This window comes from Apus apus, chromosome 10 (genome assembly GCF_020740795.1).
Source record: "Apus apus isolate bApuApu2 chromosome 10, bApuApu2.pri.cur, whole genome shotgun sequence".
Taxonomy (NCBI): domain Eukaryota; kingdom Metazoa; phylum Chordata; class Aves; order Apodiformes; family Apodidae; genus Apus; species Apus apus.
This window is the reverse complement of record NC_067291.1, coordinates 409,718-427,311: the sequence shown is the minus strand read 5'-3', so window position 1 is coordinate 427,311 and position 17,594 is coordinate 409,718. Positions and strand designations below refer to the sequence as shown.

General features: G+C 48.7%; 1 protein-coding gene across 2 annotated transcripts; it reads right to left on the bottom strand.

Moving 5' to 3' along the window:
- Positions 1 to 9,017: 9,017 nt before the first annotated feature.
- On the bottom strand, positions 9,018 to 17,573 carry SEC11A (SEC11 homolog A, signal peptidase complex subunit). 2 transcript variants are annotated; one of them, XM_051628440.1, is made up of 6 exons: positions 17,445 to 17,573; positions 17,223 to 17,332; positions 14,273 to 14,422; positions 10,199 to 10,318; positions 9,625 to 9,682; positions 9,018 to 9,487 (listed from the first exon to the last, which is right to left on the bottom strand). In XM_051628440.1, the coding sequence occupies exons 1-6, from the start codon at positions 17,493 to 17,495 to the stop codon at positions 9,437 to 9,439; spliced, it is 540 nt and encodes a 179-aa protein (XP_051484400.1). In that variant the 5' UTR covers positions 17,496 to 17,573; the 3' UTR covers positions 9,018 to 9,436. The 2 variants fall into 2 exon arrangements, with proteins under 2 accessions (XP_051484400.1, XP_051484401.1); XM_051628441.1 differs by having other exon boundaries at positions 17,432 to 17,528.
- Between the last annotated feature and the right edge of the window lie 21 nt (positions 17,574 to 17,594).

Sequence of the window (17,594 nt, the reverse complement as noted above, 5' to 3'; positions counted from 1 at the left end):
AATTCACTCCTGCTGGCAAAAGTGCTGGAAATTTGGGGTGTCAGTAGAAGGCTTGGGATGCTGTCTGGAGAGGAGGAGGATGGGGGCTGCAGAGACGGTCCTGGGTGTGAGGGAAGAGCCCAGCACTGCCCAGCATGGACACAGATGGTCTTCTGATGCTGGGGAAGGGCTTTTACCTGAGAAGCTGAGCTGCCTTCCTCCACAGGAGGATTGCAGAGGATGCAGAGGATGTCCACTGCTTCTCCCCCAGAAATTCCAGGGCTTCACTCAGGAGCTGCAGTGTGTTAGTGCTGGGGAACCTCTCTCTGTGTCAGGATCCAAGCTCTGCCTGGTGACCCAGCAGGATGGGGTCTGTCCTGGTCTCTAAGCACCAGCAGCCAGAGGTGAGGAAGAGCCAGACAAGGGGCTACCTGTAGGATTATGGAGGATGAAGCCAGAGAGAAAGCGATACCATTACAGAGAGGGCAGAGAAAAGGACTCTGGCAATTAGGGCACCTACCAAAGTGTGACGAGGGTTAAGTCCCTTCTCCTTTGGAGCAGCACGGTGCTCCTGGGGGATTAATGGAGAGAGGATGAGCACTGGGAACCAGTACAGCATTTCAAACAGGGCTAATTTTTTAACTAGATCCACAACCAAATCGACACACGCCTTTCCTCTTTTTCAGCTGCTGGCTGCACGTGTTATCCCCAGCAGGGTGGGAGAGGAGGAACAGGTTTCTGGCAGGACCCATGAGGGACTGCAAGGCAGTCTTGGGAAAGGCTGGAAAAAGGAAAGTTAGGAGTGCCTGTCCTGTTGCAAGTGTCATAACAAATGCTGGGAAACTGAAGGGACACCAGATTAATTGCTGAGGAGTGAGGCTTGGGCAGATGGGGCAGATCTGAGCCCAAACCCTGATTTCAGGCATGTGAAGAGGCATGGAAGAGGCTCAGGGGCCTGGGGAGGCTGGGAGTGGGAGCACAATTCAGGACAGCCAGTGGGGTTTTATTCAAAACAAATTGTGAAGGGGACTGGACCTCAATGCAGGCTGAGCAGCAGCCTTGGTGCTGAGGGAAACCACAGGTGTGATCCAAGGAAGGCTCTGGGGACACCCATTCATGGAATCATCAAATCTTAGGGGTTGGAAGGGACCTTGAAAGATCATCCAGTCCAACCCCCCTGCCAGAGCAGGGTCACCAAGAGCACATCGCACAGGAACATGGAAAGGTGGGTTTGGAATGTCTCCAGAGAAGGAGACATTCTCTAGAGGTTGCTCTGAGAGTGCTCTGTCACTCTCACAGGAAAGAAGTTTTGCCTCATGTTTACATGGAACCTCCTGTGCTCCAGTTTGCACCCGATGACCATTACATCCTCTGCAGCAGACTTGCTAAAAACCAGCCCCAGACACCAACTGGTGGATCCTGAGCAGGAGGCTAAGTACTGCACACATCCTCAGTGGCCTTGCTTACAAACAGAGACCAGGTTTTCCCTGGATTTTTTAGTTTGTATCTTCTTTGCAAAGAAATTATGTTGATCTTTATTTGGGAAAAATAACTGGTACCCAAGACCTGCCTGGGAGAAGCACCATGACCTGAACTCCTGTCCTTGGTCACTATCCTGGTGGCGTCAGACTCCTAGAATTCCAGACTGGTTTGGGTTGGAAGGGACCTTAAAGATCACCTAGATCCAACCCCCCTGCATGGACAGGGACACCTCCCACCAGACCAGGTTGCTCCAAGCCCCATCCAACCTGCCCTTCAACACTGCCAGGGATGGGGCAGCCACAGCTTCCCTGGGCAGCCTGGACCAGGGTCTCACCACCCTCAAACTAAAGAATTTCCTCTTCATGTCTCACCTAAATTTCCCCTCTTCCAGTTTTCATCCCTTCCCCCTTGTCCTCTCTTTCCCTGCCCTTGTCCAAAGACCCTCCCCAGCTTTCCTGGAGCCCCTTCAGGCACTGGAAGCTGCTCTAAGGTCTCCCTGGAGCCTTCTCTTCTCCAGGCTGAACACCCCAACTCTCCCAGCCTGTCCTCATAGCAGAGCTGCTCCAGCCCTCCCATCATCTTTATGGCCTCCTCTGGACTCTCCAACAGCTCCATGTCCTTCTTGTTCTGTGAACTCCAGAACTGGACACAGCCCTGCAGGGGGGTCTCATTATAGGGTTTGTGGCAGATTTTCTGCCTTTAACTTCCTCCACTTTGGGGTGCAGAGCTGGGCCCCTGCTGCCTGATCACCCACCTGCCAAGCACTGGAGGAGGCTGGAGCCTGCTGCTGTGACAGCTTTGGTCTGGAGCCTGCTTGCCCCCTGCAGCTCAGCAGGGGTTCATTTTCCCAGCTGTTACCAGCCACCAAAGGAATCTTCCCAGCTTAAATATTTAAAAATTTCTCTTTTAGAAATTGATTTTGCTGGCAAAGGTCACTGCCCCAACCTCTGCAGATGCTGCAGGAGGTTGGCCTGGCAGCCACCAGCTTCCTACACAGGCCTTGCTATGGAGCCAGGGAAGGACAGAAGTGACTCAGCAAATGCTGGACTTGATAGATGGTCATCTGCAAGGCAAAACATGAGTCTGCACCAATCTAACCCCCCCCTTTCCCAGAGGGATGAGACCTCTGGGGCTGCTTGGCAGCAGCTTGCAGCCTGCACAGATACATGGCCTCCAGGAATGGTCCCTTCTCACCCAAAGCTCGAGGGATCCTTGGCTTGCACTGCTGATTTCCCCAGGAGAGGAAGGAAATGGTGATGCTCTGTTTGTGCTCTGTTTTCCCCCCATAATTCCCACTTGTGATTTGTTTTCCTGATGCCTACTGACCACTGAGCTGACATTTTCACAGCACAATCTGTTACAACCCTGATGTCCCAGATGGTAACACTTAACTCAGAACCTGTTGCTTTATAAATAGAGTTAAAATTGTTTTTCCCCCCTGTGCACCATTATATATTTTATGTAGCTTTGAATATAATCTTTTTTATTGCCCCCTGTCTTTCCACAATTGACCTTCATCCACGCAACCCTTGGTAACAGCAGCAAACTTCAGTATCTGCCTGCTTTTGCTGATCACTCTTGAACATAGCCAACATAGTCCTTGCACAGGTCCCTGGTGTTTTCTGCTACAGATTGTTGCCTCCTACCTTTTGTTCCTTACCGTTTAGCAAATGATTTCTCCCTGTATGGACCTCACCTCCCATTCCAGGGCTGCTTCCTTTCCTTAGGAGCCTTTGCTGAGGGACCTTGCCGAACACTTCTGGGAAATCCAGGTTCATGATCCCAGTGGGCTTGCCCTGCCAACACACCTCTTCAATAAGCTCCAGGTCTACTCTTTAACATGGCCATGCACATATCTGGTTTATAACCTACAGAGCCTGGAATCCACCTCTGTCCCCTGGAGCCATGGTGGGCTGGACCAGAATGGGTGCTCACCCATCGGCAGATAGCTCAGTGCCTTCAGGTTTGTGTCCCTTCAGAGCACATGGGCAGCTCCAGCCAGGCCTGGTGGTTTGTGGCTATTCTCTTGGTCACTGATGTCTTCTGCAGGTTCTTCCACTAATGATATCCAGGAGCTTCTGGCAGCACAGGACACCTGGGGCACCCAGTTCCCTATGGAAGAGCAACTCTTGTCCGTGTAGGGCTAATACAGGTAGTAACAGAACTGTGAAATGCTGAGCTAATAATGAACAAACAGAACCTGGAAATACCCTGGTTCATAACCTTTAAAGCAAGGTCCATTTTGCTTCTTCTCTGTTGAACTATGCTGTCATACCTTGGCACTAACGCATCTCCCAAAGAGGTGGCCAGTCTGGCCTAGGAGCTGGAGAGCTCCTAAAACAGTGCAGGCTCTCCCAGGCACTGCAAATACCCACTTGGGCAGGCAAATGCATGCTCAAAACTGATGGCTCTAATAAAAAACAAAGAGCAAAGGCCTCAAATCCTCCTATTTGTCTCTTTCACAGAGCTCCTGGTGCCAATAAAACTCTTACTAGTGGTTAAGTTGTTTTAGCCTCCTCTTCACCACTTTGCGAAAGCCAGGTCAAATTTAAAGCCCTGCCACATGCCTGAGGGGCTATTTTGACTCATTTGTCTCGTTTAGTACGTTTAAATCCCTCTGTTACATTCATTCGTCCACAGGCAACAACTGTTGTTTATTAAAGATAAAAGTTGAAATATTGCACATCTCATTTTCAAATCTTTTTCAATTTTCATTAAGGCCATAAATGAGTTGTGGTTTTCCCTCAGGCTTCCCACTCACTCCACACCCACTGGACATAGTACAAATAACTGCTCTGCAAGAAGACTTAGAGAACAAAACCTTGTTTCGTGCAAGCAAATCCAGGCCTAGCTCAGAAGTCTTCCAACCAGAATTATGGAGCAGAAATCCAACGTCCCAGTCCCAGTTTGAGAGGTTCAGATAAATTAAATTTGAGTTCATTTTCTCTGCATTATTTTTACTTCTGTCTCTCTGGAAACAAACCCTGCAAGGTTAGTCTCTACAGGGAGAGGTTGGAAAGAAAAGGTGGTATCAAGGTGCTCAGCAGAGAGAGCTCATTAAACTTCTCTGTGGAGAAACTTCCCCAAAGATTTAGGGAGCTCTGCTAGATCAAACATTCAAAGGACCTCCTAGAATTGAGCCTGTGTGTGAATTGCCCCATGAAAAGGAACAGGTTTAACACAATGCACCCAGCCAGCAGGACCTTGCATACGCAGGCCCTGCTCCACCAGGAAGCAGGACAATGTATGAAGGAGCTGGTGGTTTTCTCCCAGAAATTGAGGGCTAAGCAGGAATGAGCACACAGCAGCAGCAAAGCTGCTACAATGAAGAGGAGCTCCTCATGGCTGGGCAGACTACAAACCAGCAGGGAATCCACCTGACTATGCCTGACTGTGGCATAAATGCAGATCCATGAGGATGGAAGTGCTGGAGCCACCACTGTGTCAGGTTGGTGGAGCTATCTCTGCAGAGACCTTCCTGATGAGTGAGCAAGCTGAAGCAGCTGGGTGCAGATGACAACGGGGTGGAAGTCTTGCAAGGAATGGGAGAAGGCAAAAGGGGTGGGAAGCTATTCAATTGTCTCCAAAAGCCACATAGGTGCTACTTCTCTTTTCTCAGCAGCCAGCAATGAGTTGGTCAGACCAGTCACCTGCTACACATCAATGAACCCAGGAGCTGCTGACACTGACAGAAGCGTGAAGGCTGTGCCTTGCCAGCATCACCAGGAGCACCTTGCAGCCTGAGGACTGGAACCAGGACACTCCTCATCCAATTCTGCCACTGAGTCACTGGCACCATGTGGATCTTCAGTAGACATCTGCTTTGCATTCCCCCTGCTCCAGCACAGGCATCATCCCCAGGGTACATGGTCTGCAGAGGACACCTCTCCTGATGGGAGGTTGACCTGATCTGATTTTAAGGGCAGGAAAACCAACATAAAATGACCTGGTCTCACTAAAGAATCTGCACAACCCAGCATCTTACAAATGCAAGCCCCTGCTAAGCAATATGCAGCAACAGATCTGGAGGAAACAGTACAATTCCTATTCCAGTTTGACCAACAACCAGGCATTCAAGCATCATAAACATACAAAGACAGCCCCTGTCTCAGGGAGACAACTTTCAGCACATCACTCCTCACAGCTCACCTCCCATCCATCACGCTTTCACTTCTGCATTTAGCTTTGCTATGAAAAGGAGAGTCACCCAACAAAATTCTAGCAATGATCAGCACTAGATTGCTTTGCTCTGTGGAACAGCTCCTGCCCATGAAGGAATCTGCCTTGAGCTGCGGATGTGATTGAACAGTAATTAAGCAACAGAATTGCCTACCAGAAAACCTGCTCTGTTTGGCTGTAACCACAACACACACAGAAGCAGTCTTAACCCTGGCAGATTTCTCTTTCTTTTTTTTTTCCCCTTTATAAACCACTTTCAACACCCCCAGGCCATACAAACAAATCCCACTGCTGTTGTGACACAAAGATCTGCATCTTTCCTAAGCCTTAAGTCTCAGTGGCTTTGCTGGAGCTGGCCAGACAGCTTCACCTTTAACAAAAGGAAGACAACCGAAATAAAAAAAACAAAGACACACCAAATCCTGACACTAAACCCCCTGGCTCTGCAGGAGCACAGCAGTGCTCACCAAACCCTGCAGCATTAGCACCCAGCTGAAGCAGAGATCCTGCACGCTCGGTAGCTTTTCCGCTCGGCAAAGCAAAATGTCTGGTGGGGACAGAGCCAGCAACGACTCATCCTGCCCCCACCTTCTCAGCTTCCAGCTTGTGCAGACTCGTTCCTGGCACCCTCTCTTCCCACTGTGTCAAGAAAGGTGTCACAGGGATACAGGAGGTGATGTGGGAGGCAGTGTGGGAGCTGATGGGTGTTCAAGCTGTGAGGGGATTAAACTGCTCTGGCTGTTATTAAAGCCTCACTTCACGTCTGCAGGTAACACAAAACCACCTTCTCAGCTACACTGAGCTGAAAATAGGGGCCACAGAGAGAACTCCCAATTCCACCCCACAGCCCGTGATTTCAGGCAATTCTTAGTATCTACAAACCCAGAAGAGAGCACCCGGTGCAGCTGGGCAGCAGCAGCTCCTCCCCACCCTTCACCCCCAACACCCTGAAGTTTTCATGAGCTTCTTGCTCAGTTACTTCACACAGCATCGTGGGAGAGCAAGGCTGGGAAAGGACCACACCTTCCTGCAAGTGCCCAAGGGTGGATTTGCACCCACATTGGCAACGAGTGTGTGTCCTCTGCTGATCTAAGGGCTGACACCTGCTGCCAGTAACCAGCAACACCAGCTGGGCAATCCTGCCACAAGCTGGACAAGTATGATTTTTCACTCCCAGCATCTCAAAAAGACCATTTCTTTTCTCTCAGGATGGGGGTTTCAAGAGATGCCCTTTAAGAGCCAATCCTTGGATCTCCGACAATCACAGACCCTTTGTATTTTAGCCTTTTTTTGTTAAATGAACTCAGTGACAGTAACAAAATGGTTTCTGCGTGCTTAGATTTTTGCAAAAAGGTGTGAAAGTGAGAGGACTCAGAGAACAGCGACAGCAGCACTTCCAGCAAGTTTTCACTGGGAGGTGTTGATTAGCAGATTTCCAAAGAGCTCAACCCAGTCCTTTATGCAAGCCCAAGATAAAAAAAACAATTTATGCACCAAAACAGTTTAAGCTAAAGGCAAAGCAGGGAACAGAGCTGGTCTCCGAGCTGCAAAGGCAGCAATGCTGCTCCAAGTCCCCAGAGAGGTGCTGCATGGTGATGGCAACTCTCAAATTTTTGTGTTCCTTTCCTGCTGTGGCTTTTTACAGAACATTCCAACACACTCAAGTGTTTTAGAGAAACCCTGTACCCAATTAACTGAAACTCTGTATCAAACTCTCCCTATCCAAACTGAAACTCTGTATCCAAAATCAAGGCCTAAAACTGGAGGAGGGGAGGTACAGGTTGGACCTGAGGAGGAAATTCTTTCCTGTGAGGGCAGTGAGACCCTGGCCCAGGTTGCCCGGGGAAGCTGTGGCTGCCCCATCCCTGGCAGTGTTGAAGGGCAGGTTGGATGGGGCTTGGAGCAACCTGGGCTGGTGGGAGGTGTCCCTGCTCATGCAAGGGGTTGGATCTAGATGATCTTTAAGGTCCCTTCCAGCCCAAACCATTCTGTGATTCTATGATTCTCTTAAATGCTCCAGCACTGGCAGTGGGAGATACGGATTTTATTACCATTTTTTATTACTCATTTACTCAAACAGCCCCAGGCCTTTGAGGACTGAGCACTAAGCCTGGACCTGTGTGTAAATCCTTTGCAGTGAGCCAAACATAAGATCGTTTTTTGCTTTATCCTACCCAGAGAACCATGCACACAGTTAATCCAACTCATGCTGGGATATAACGGGTCAGCCCAGCCACTGAGCAGTGAACCCAATGGTCCCACGGCCATAAGTGAAGGCACAATTTCCCTCCACAGGTGGGACAGGCTGGACAACCCTGATGAGGAACATATGTAAGAAAATACATTGTTAACAACATGCTGGATTCTGTCCTTTCCCTTCTTGGTTTTAGCCCACACAACCTGTGTGTGTGGCAACAGTCATCACCTTGATGATGGGCATCTTGGGACAGTCAGGAAGAAGAGGGAATAAGGGAGGCAGTGAAATGCACCTGAAGTAACACACAGGAGCTCTGAACCACCTGTAGGTTTTGCAAGATTGTGGGGAAAGCTGTGAACCCAGGGAAAGCACTGACAGGGAGGAGACAGGCTCCCAGTGCCAGGGGGAAGGTGTCCCAGTGAGTGAACTGCCTGAGGGTAAGGGAGTCTGGGCAGAGGCAGCGATGGCTCCGTGCTCCCACTGCCTACCCTGGGGAAGATCTGCCCCACTTGAAGGGGCAGTCAAATATTTTCTTGAGTCAGTACAGGCACCGTGGAGGTGAGCTCTAACAGTCACTCACTCAGTGCAGGTGGCACCATGCAGAGCCTTGCACGCCTTCCTCGGGCTCTCTGATGCCACGTCCACACAAGCAGCGGCACTATCTTGAATGAGTGACAAGTGGTTTCTTCTTTCAGACCTCAGAGCAGTGGGGGCTCAGCCTTACTGTAGATTTCAGGTGAGCTGCATGACATGGTCAGCTGCAGAGAAGCCTAAAACCATTTCCGAAATGAAAAAAATTTGACTGTTTCATCCTAGGAAATCGTTGCTGCCAAACAGCTGTGGGCATCTCCCAGCTCAGTTCTTCTGTTACCTAGTGCTGCAATCACAGCTTACGCATGAAGTAATCCTTTGCCATCTTCTGCCCAAAACACCCTGCAGACTTCAAGCAAGTTATTTCAGTGTGACTTACAGAAACATTGAATGGATCTAGAGCTCAGGACCACTGGCTCTCCAAAAAGAAATGAGAGGAGGAGCTGCTGTTGTCCTAAGAAAGGACAAGTCCACCAAGCTCTAGGAGTTAGTTTGTGACAGCGAAGCCCGGGTATCCCCCGAGGGAAACTGGGCAAGGAGGCTGCACTCAACAGGGCACAGACAAAGAATGTGGCAGGGCTCATACTGGTCAAGATGCAAAATCTTTATTCCACTTCTGAATTGGGAAAAACCATCACCTCCAGAGCTCACTGTTTGGCAGTTCAGTCAGCACAGGGAGAGGTCACGCTTGCTCAGCAGAGGCACCAGCTTAGAGGACACAGTCCTGTAGGCACTTTAAGAGGAAGTTCAGCTTCAAAGTACAAACACTGAACAGTTTGACTGAAATTTTTAATATAAAAACTCACTAAAAATGCTAAAATGTGACAAACCATTGGAAATACTGTGACAAACATTCGCCCTGACGCAGTAAAAAACAAAACAAACCCAAACTGGCAAGAAGCTTTGAAATGCATGTTTTCTTCCTCCTGGCACATCAGACCATCAACCACTTAAAAGATTCATCTAAAAAATCCATGGCACCTTCACCTTGTACTTCAGTGCAAGAAGCTACTCTCGATGGACCAGCACAAATAAACCCAGTAAAAAGAGGACTGCATACTGTAAAAGAAAGAAGACACAAGAGTGCAGATTCATACCTAAAGATGCAGCAACAGAAGCAAATACAGAGGGCTATGCTTAGAAAGTTCTCATGAAGTAATCTTGGCTGGGGTGGGAGAAAATGAAAGAGGTCTTACCTTAAATTTTGGATAATCGTTCATTAAGATAGTCACTATTCCAATATAGGGCACAAATCTAAAAGAATAAAGATTTTATTGAAACAAACAGTATTCAGGGGTGCACACAGGAGAAGCACTGCCATGGTACTTGTGCATGGGAAGGGCCAGTCAAGCAGGCTGAAGATGATGGCCAATAGACTTGGGACTTTTTCATCCCATAGCAGTGGGGGCTGAGTGATAACCAGCCCCAGAGCACATTTTAGCCTCTGCCCTCTCCAGGTCTCACTTCCCTGCACAGACTGTGCCTTGCGGAAGAACTTTGATAAAAATTCTCATCACGCCTGAGCGCGCTGCCTGCACTTCAGTGTCCACCCAAGCACAGGCCGCTCACCGTGCAGCTCCCAGCTTCAGGCTGTTCCTCAAGCCAAGCTAAGGACTACCTTTGTTTTTTAACTCTTCACAGTTCCCTTTTTAAATGCTTTCAGGCAGGTCACAAAAACCCAGCAGAGAGAGTTCAAGAGGAGAGGGAGATGAACAGATGGCTCTGGAGGAGAGCAGTATAAAAAGCTGCATCTTTTTCAACTTGGCTTACCCTCTCGCTCGTCCTACTACATCCTTCTTCTCCAGCCAATGCTGTCCTCGTTTGTACAGCCCTCTGTCATCAACAGCATTATTGTCTCCCTTTGTCAAAAACTTGATGTCACCGTTTTGCCTGGCAAAGACAAAAAAGGCAGGTAAGGCAGAGAAAAACAAGTAATTGAAAGCTCTTGTAGAAGAAGCGCATCAAGACCAACACCAAGGTATCAAAAGCACTTGTGTCCTACATGTTTAAGTGGGGAGAAAAAGGGAAACTGTCAAATGCAGTGGAAAGCAGACTGTGCAGAAAACAACCTGCCCACAAAAGAATTAGTTCCGGCTTCAGCAAAGTTTTCTGGGAGAGTTTCAGAACAGAACAAGCAGGATGAGCCATTTCCAGCAAAGGCGCAGCTATTGCCTCTTTGCTTTTGGCCTCTCTTGTGTTTATGCTTCTCTTGCTCCATATACAAATGTCAGGTTCTGGGCTCTGCACTGCCACCCAAACTGAGTCTTGGGGGTTAAAGCATAAGGTTCTACCCAGCAGTGGTCAGAATCACAGAAATGCAGAATAATGGGGATTAGAAGGGACCTCTGAAGATCATCCAGCCCAACCCCCCTGCCAGAGCAAGACCAAAACTAGGGCAGATCACTCAGAAAGGCATCCAGACAGGTCTTGAAAGTCTCCAGAGAAGGAGACTCCACAACCTCTCTGGGCAGCCTGTCCCAGGGCTCTGTCACCCTCACAGGAAAGAAGTTCTTCCTCATGTTGAGGTGGAACTTCCTGAGCTCCAGTTTGAATCCATTGCCCCTTGTCCATTATGAGGAATGGGGGACAGAACAAAACAATGGCATTAATGATACTCAAGACATGCCTACATCTCTGTGCAGTTCTGAAGCCCCTACATCATTTTTTGAAATGGAGAGAACTGGGAAAGGTTCAGAAATGGATAAGGTCTGGAACCAGTTCCTTACAAGAAACTACACACCAGGACTCTTCAGCATGGAAAAGACAGAATTGGTGGGAGATGTGATTATAGTCTGGTACAAATGACGTGGACAGCAATGATCAGCTTTTCACTGCCTCTTCTGATACAAGACCTCGAGAGCATTGAAGAAAACTCAGAGGCAACAGGTTAAAAGAAGCCAGATAAGGTGCTACGCTTAACTAACATATTGTAAACTAAATCCCGTCTCTCTGGAAGGACATTTTGGGTGCCAAAATATTTTATCACTTCCAAAAGTGACCATTTACTCAATGCAAAAAAGGAAGGGGGGCTTTTAATAGAGAACTGTCACTTTGTGTCTAAAAGGGTAATTTGCAGGAAGCAGGGGAATGATGGCAACAGGCTCTCACCTTTAATTTCTACTAACGTGAAATAGTTCACTGGCCAGAAACACAATCCTGGAGCAAAGGAATCTTGGCTTTGACCTGGAAACTGCTGTTCCAGCTTCATACCTCATGTTAAGCAATCTTCCCCTGTCATTTCCATGCAGCTTGCTGGACAGCCAACAATGCTTGCTTATAAGCAGCAGCTTGTGCCACTGATTGGGGATCAGCCTGGTACTGCCATGTCCCTGTGGCTTCTGAAGGCAGGTGCTGAGCAGGAGCACCCTTGTTGCTTGACTCAGCTTGCTCACAGACACCACAGCTCAACTGCAACCTGGGAAAGCCTGCAGAAGATCTTCAGAGCTCATGCTGTTCTCATATTGCCTGAATACCAGTGTGTGTTACTTAAAAGGAGAATCGTAGAATGGTTTGGGTTGGAAGGGACCTTTAACATCATCTAGATCCAACCCCCCTGCATGGACAGGGACACCTCTCACTAGACCGGGTTGCTCAGAGTCCCATTCAGCCTGGCCTTGAACACTTCCATGGATGGGGCTTCCACCAGAACCTTGGGAGGAAAAAAAAGAGGAAAACCAGAACAGATCTTTCTTCAAAGCACATTTGGCTCACAGAGCAAACACGCTAGGAGCAACCTGGAACAAGATGAAGATACTCAAAGGTGCAGATAATGTAGATTCAGCTCTGAAGACGGATGGTGTAGGACTGTACCACCTTATTGACCAAATTTAATGCTCCATCAAGAAGCAGTGTGAGAAGTCCACAGCACAGTAGCTCTGCTGTCTGACAGGTGAAAGAAGTCTGCTCTGGCTGCCCTGCACCAAAACCAAAAAAATAAATTTTGTCCACAGACACTGTATTTAGTGATAAAGAACCAACTTGATTTCACTCTGAACAAAGAAGAGGATTACAAGTAAAAAACACTTTCTCACTGAAATGATTCTGATGTGAACAAGACCCTGAGTTGCCACCAAATCACCAACAACAGTGTTTCTGTTTTCCTTCAATTTTGACACTCCTGTCAGCTCTCCCAGTTTTCATATTCAGTCCATAACCAGAGAAAGAAATGGGACCCTCCAGCCATTCAGCACACTCTGGAACTCTAAACTGGCACCAGAAAAATATTCTTTAAATACTGATACCACAGAATCCTGCCTTCAGCACCCACCTTCAGGTCACCATAGGGATTTTTCAGTTTTAACTTTCCTAATACAAGTATCAGGTTTGTGCTTGGTTGTTCTATTAAAATGACATCTAAAATACTTGAGCATGGCTTTACTTCACATCATCTAGGATTGGCCCTGTGTTCCTATTACATTTTAAAAAATGAAGCTGTGGACACCTTAATACCTAGTGCTGAGAGAGAGCCTGGCAGAAAAGAGAAGGCTGGGGATGAACTGCTGCACAGAACAGGCACTTCTGCTTCTCCTTCCCATGCATGGGCTGAGAGCAGAGAAACCTTGACCTCTCCTGCTTCTTCAATTTTAAGCCCACGAAGCAGCACCAGCTGAGCCTTCAGCACACAACAGAGGAGGAGGGAAGCAGCATTTCACTTAAAAGAGCTCCCATCACAAAAAGTGCAGGTGTAACACTAGATACCATATTTACTAAGTACACTGACCTTATTTTTAAATTACTGGTATCAAAGAACAGGACTTTGAAAACTGACATTGGTAAAAGTTTTGGTCACAGACTAAATCTGATCAGCAAAGAATTTGCTCCACCTGCTGGGAGAGGTGCTGCTCTCATAGCCAGGATTTCAGCTGTGTGAAGCTGGTTGTCCTTGACCTTGGGCCAGACAGATGGTCTAGGTGTCCCAACAGCTGTAGCTGCTATGAATGTGGGGAGAAGGAACCCTCTCTATCGCATGGCCCTCACCTGATGAGAGCAATGCTCAAATGCCACCTTTACATACGACTTGAGTGATTCACTTAACCAAGGAACTGAGGGCTGGTACAGCTCCAGTTCAGTCCTACTGCAGGAGAAGGAGATGCTGGGACTCCTGCCAACTGCTGCACTCTCAGCGCTGACCCAAGAACCAGGGATTCAGTTCAAGATTGAGTTTTCACTCCACTGCCTCACGGGACTAGCTCGTATCCCCACAGACCGGCCTGGAATGTCATGGTTTCACCCAGCAACACAGGGAGGCTCATGGCTGCAGAGGAAGCCTTGCTTGGAAAACTAACTCCTGTTCAGCAGCAAACCAGAGTGACCACATTTCACTCTTGCTCATTCCTAGAGAAAGAACAGTGCACAGAGAGCACAGCATGTGTAGAGACTCCGAGAGTAACAACGTAAAACTTCTGACAGGGAAGAAACACTGCTTCTGCATGAGAGGAGGACCCAGGACCAGAGACAAGCTGTAAAATAATGCCCGTGACACAAAAAATGTCCTTCTTCCAGAAGTTCTGCCTCTACAAACAAGAGTCACTTCATGCCCACAAATGCAGCCATACCTACAGGAGACAGCAACAATAAGTAGCAACTCAGGATGGAAACGATGGCACTGGAGACATTTGAGAACATGCAGAGGCCAGGATACTAGCACAGACTCCCCAGCTTCTGCTGGATGATCTTTCCAAGAAAACCAAGGAGAGAAGATTTTGTCTGAAACTTCTATGTTAGTTCCTACAGCACGTGGATATCTGTTACTAACATCTCACACATTCATTTACACAGGGAGAGGAGGAAAAAAATACAATTTAGCCAAACATCTGCAGCACAACCCCCCAGTTCTTGACATACTTCTCATGAATTTTCAGAACACGATGGACTATAGGAATTTCCCTTCCTTCTATCCTAAAGACCACGATTTCTCCCACTCTGATTGGATCTTCAATTCGGTTTGTGAGGAACAGGAGATCTCCTCTGTGAAATGCAGGCTCCATGCTTCCACTGAAAAAGAGAAGAGGAGCAATTGAACAAGACTTAACACTCAGAAGAAAGTTTTGGAGTTCATAGTCCTTTAAAGAAAAAATCTCACCTGAACCTCAAAGAAAAGCTCCTATGAAAACCACTTGGAAACCTGGCAGGTGTAATTATGGGATAACGGTTTTAAACTGAAAGAGGGGACATTTAGGTTAGATATTAGGAAGAAATTCTTCACTATAAAGGTGGTGAGGCACCGGAACAGGTTGCCCAGGGAGGCTGTTGATGCCCCCTTCTTGGAGGTGTTCAAGGCCAGGTTTGATGAGGCTTGTGCAGCCTGATCTGGTGGGAGGTGTCACTGCTCACAGCAGGGAGGTTGGAACCTGATGATCTTTAACCTTCCAACCTTCACCATTCTATGATTCTATGGGTGTCTAACCTCTACTGCATTCAGATATTCAGTCCCCACACCCCAGCAGCTCAGGTTTGCTGGAAAAGCACTGCCAGCACCTGGTGTTAAAAGCACACCAAAGAGGAAAAAAGCCTTCTGCTTTCTCCATAACAAAGCTCCCAACAAGTAGCATCCTCTGGACTTGAGATCACTGCTAGGGCTACACTGGCAGCACTGGAGTGCTGGGGAGCTTTCTTTAATTGATGTTTTATTTTACACACATAGAGAGATCAATTCCCATGACCAAAGCACTGAAAGCACCCAGGCTCTTGTATTCCCATCTGGAACAGGCAGACAGGCGTGCTAAAAATTTGTTATTGTGATTCATCACTTTGCATCAGCATCTCATTTCAGGCCCTGCTAGTCAAGTTATTTTTCTCCTGTCTTCTAAATGGCAATTGATACAAAATGCTTAACCTTCTGAATTCCAAATAAATAATGCAGCACCAAACAGAATGGTGAACTTTAATTACCACAAATGTCCTTTAACTACCACAATGTCTGTGTTTTATCTCGAGATAGAACAGAAGCTGCTATTCAGAAGATCACATCACCAAAGAAGGGATGGCTCCTGTTTTAATCACTGGGAGGAACAGCATGAAACATCTGCCCTGGACTTCCCAGTCTTCTCAGGAGGGACAGGAATGCCAGTCAGATTTGTTCTGTGGGAGTCATGTTAAATGGCACACAGCGATCTGGCACAGAAAGGCCACGGAACGAGCCCTGGGCAGTATCTAGGTGGCACCTGACAAGGCCATCATCTGAGGCTGCCCAGGAACTCTGGCCACAGGAATTTGTCCCAGGAGGGTGGGAGTAATACTGGTGATACCCACTGCCTGGCTTTTCTGCCATGTGGCACCTCAGAGGGAGTCAGCTCCAGAGCAACAGCTGCCCTCTCCCTGGCCAGGTACGGGCCACCGACACAGGACACATCTCACCAGGACACACCTCATCAGAAGGCCAGGGAAAAAACTGAACAGCTGTGAAAGAAGAGTTGGTGGATACTTTAAAGGATTGCAACATAAAACTCATTGGGCTTTCCACCAAGCCAGCTTCTTTAAAAAAAAAACAACACAACAAAACCAACTCTTTTCACTATATAAATTTATTCCATGGCATCTCAAAGATTTCGACTTCCTTGTCACTAACCAAGACTCACCAGACATTTCAACTATCCATACAGCAGCTACAGGGCATGCAGGAGGTACCAGGGCCCTGCAGTGTTCTGCTGCCACAGTTCCCACTCTGGGAGGCACTGTTTGCCTTGAAGAGCAGGCCAGCTCTGCCCCCAGCACTGCTTTCACACAGGGTAGATCTGTCCCCAGGCAGCAAGTTCATCACCCCCTACTCCAAGGCCTTCCATTTCCAAGCCTCTTCCACCCACACCACCGAAGGTTTCTCCAAGAATCATAGAATCACAGAATGTCAAGTTGGAAGGGACCTCAAGGATCATCCGGTACAACCTTTCTAGGCAACAATATAGTTTAAATGAGGTGGCTCAACACCCTGTCAGGCTGAGTCTTAAAACTCAAATATAGGGGAATCCACCTCTTCCTTTGGGAGACTATCCCAATGTCTTAATTGTTCTTACAGTGAAAATTTTTCCTCTGGAGTCTGCTCCAAGAGGTTTGTGAGGGCCCAAAAATGCCTGGGTCATGCTCTCACCATGTTTCCTTGAAGTCCTGTCTCCTCCTTCCCGTTCCTCAGGACAACCTCACTAACATCCAACCCATCCAACCCCTGGAAGCAAGGAGGTGAGGGGCTCTTCTTACATCAGGCTGCCGGCCTTGCTTATCTACTTCCTCTTCCCGTGCTGCTCCTCTGCCTTACACAAGAGGTTCTTGGAGAGGCTCTTACTGCCGGGACCGGGGCCTCCAGCTGCCTCATTCCCCTGGAAGACCCTCACTCCCCTGGAAGACCCTCCCCCGCCCCGCCCGGCACTCCACGCCGCGGCAGGGCCCTGGGGGTGGGGTTGAGCTCCACCGAGGATCCTTCCTCTCCTTTTCTTTCTCACCTCTCCGCTCTGGCAGAGCGAGCGCTTAGGATGCAGTTGCAGAGGGGCTTTGGTTATTTTTCCTTTTTAAAGTTTCCCTCACAAAGAAAAGTTAACAGAAAGCAGTTTTCATCCCAAGAAACCCAACAGAATATTTAAAAAACTCGCCCCATCCCCACCCCGTATTTTGAGTAAAAAGCCCCAACAACAACAACAAAACCAACAAACAAACAAAAAGACAAACCGAGTAACTAAAAGGTCAGTTTGGCTTTTTTCTAAGTCTGAAGGGCCTCTGCAGGGCGGCTGTGCGAGGCGCTCCGAGCCCCGCCCCGGGCACCGCCGCGGCACGAGCCCGCGCTGCCCCCGCATCGCGCGGGATTTACCTCAGGACCACCACGATAGGGCTCTCGCTGCCCGTCACCACCATCAGCCCCTTCCAGATCATGAGGGCGGACGAGACGATCATGCCGAAGTTCAGCACCTGGTAGTAGAGCTGGGGAGGGGCGGGGGTGTCAGGCTGCGCGGCCCGGCGCGGCGGCAGCGCCGGCCCGGCCGGATCCGAAGTCCCACCACCCTCTCCAACCCCCCTCACCCCGGTTCGGCACCTGCCGCTTGTTCATGCGCCGCACATCGTCCAAAAAATCCAGCGACAGCATCGCCGGCCCCAACGGCGGCGGCACAACCGCCCGCCCCGCTCCGCTTCCGCCCGCCTCGGCGCCGCTTCCGGCCCCTCTTCCGCCCGCCTCGGCGCCGCT

What these genes read in the sequence shown, in the direction of transcription:
- SEC11A (XM_051628440.1), bottom strand. Translation starts at nt 17,495, where the DNA reads ATGCTGTCGCTGGATTTTTTGGACGATGTGCGGCGCATGAACAAGCGG. An exon ending in GGCGCATGAACAAGCGGCAG is followed by an intron (nt 17,333 to 17,444) that starts GTGCCGAACCGG and finishes GCCCCTCCCCAG; the next exon opens with CTCTACTACCAGGTGCTGAA. An exon ending in ACGATTATCCAAAATTTAAG is followed by an intron (nt 9,488 to 9,624) that starts GTAAGACCTCTT and finishes TTTCTTTTACAG; the next exon opens with TATGCAGTCCTCTTTTTACT.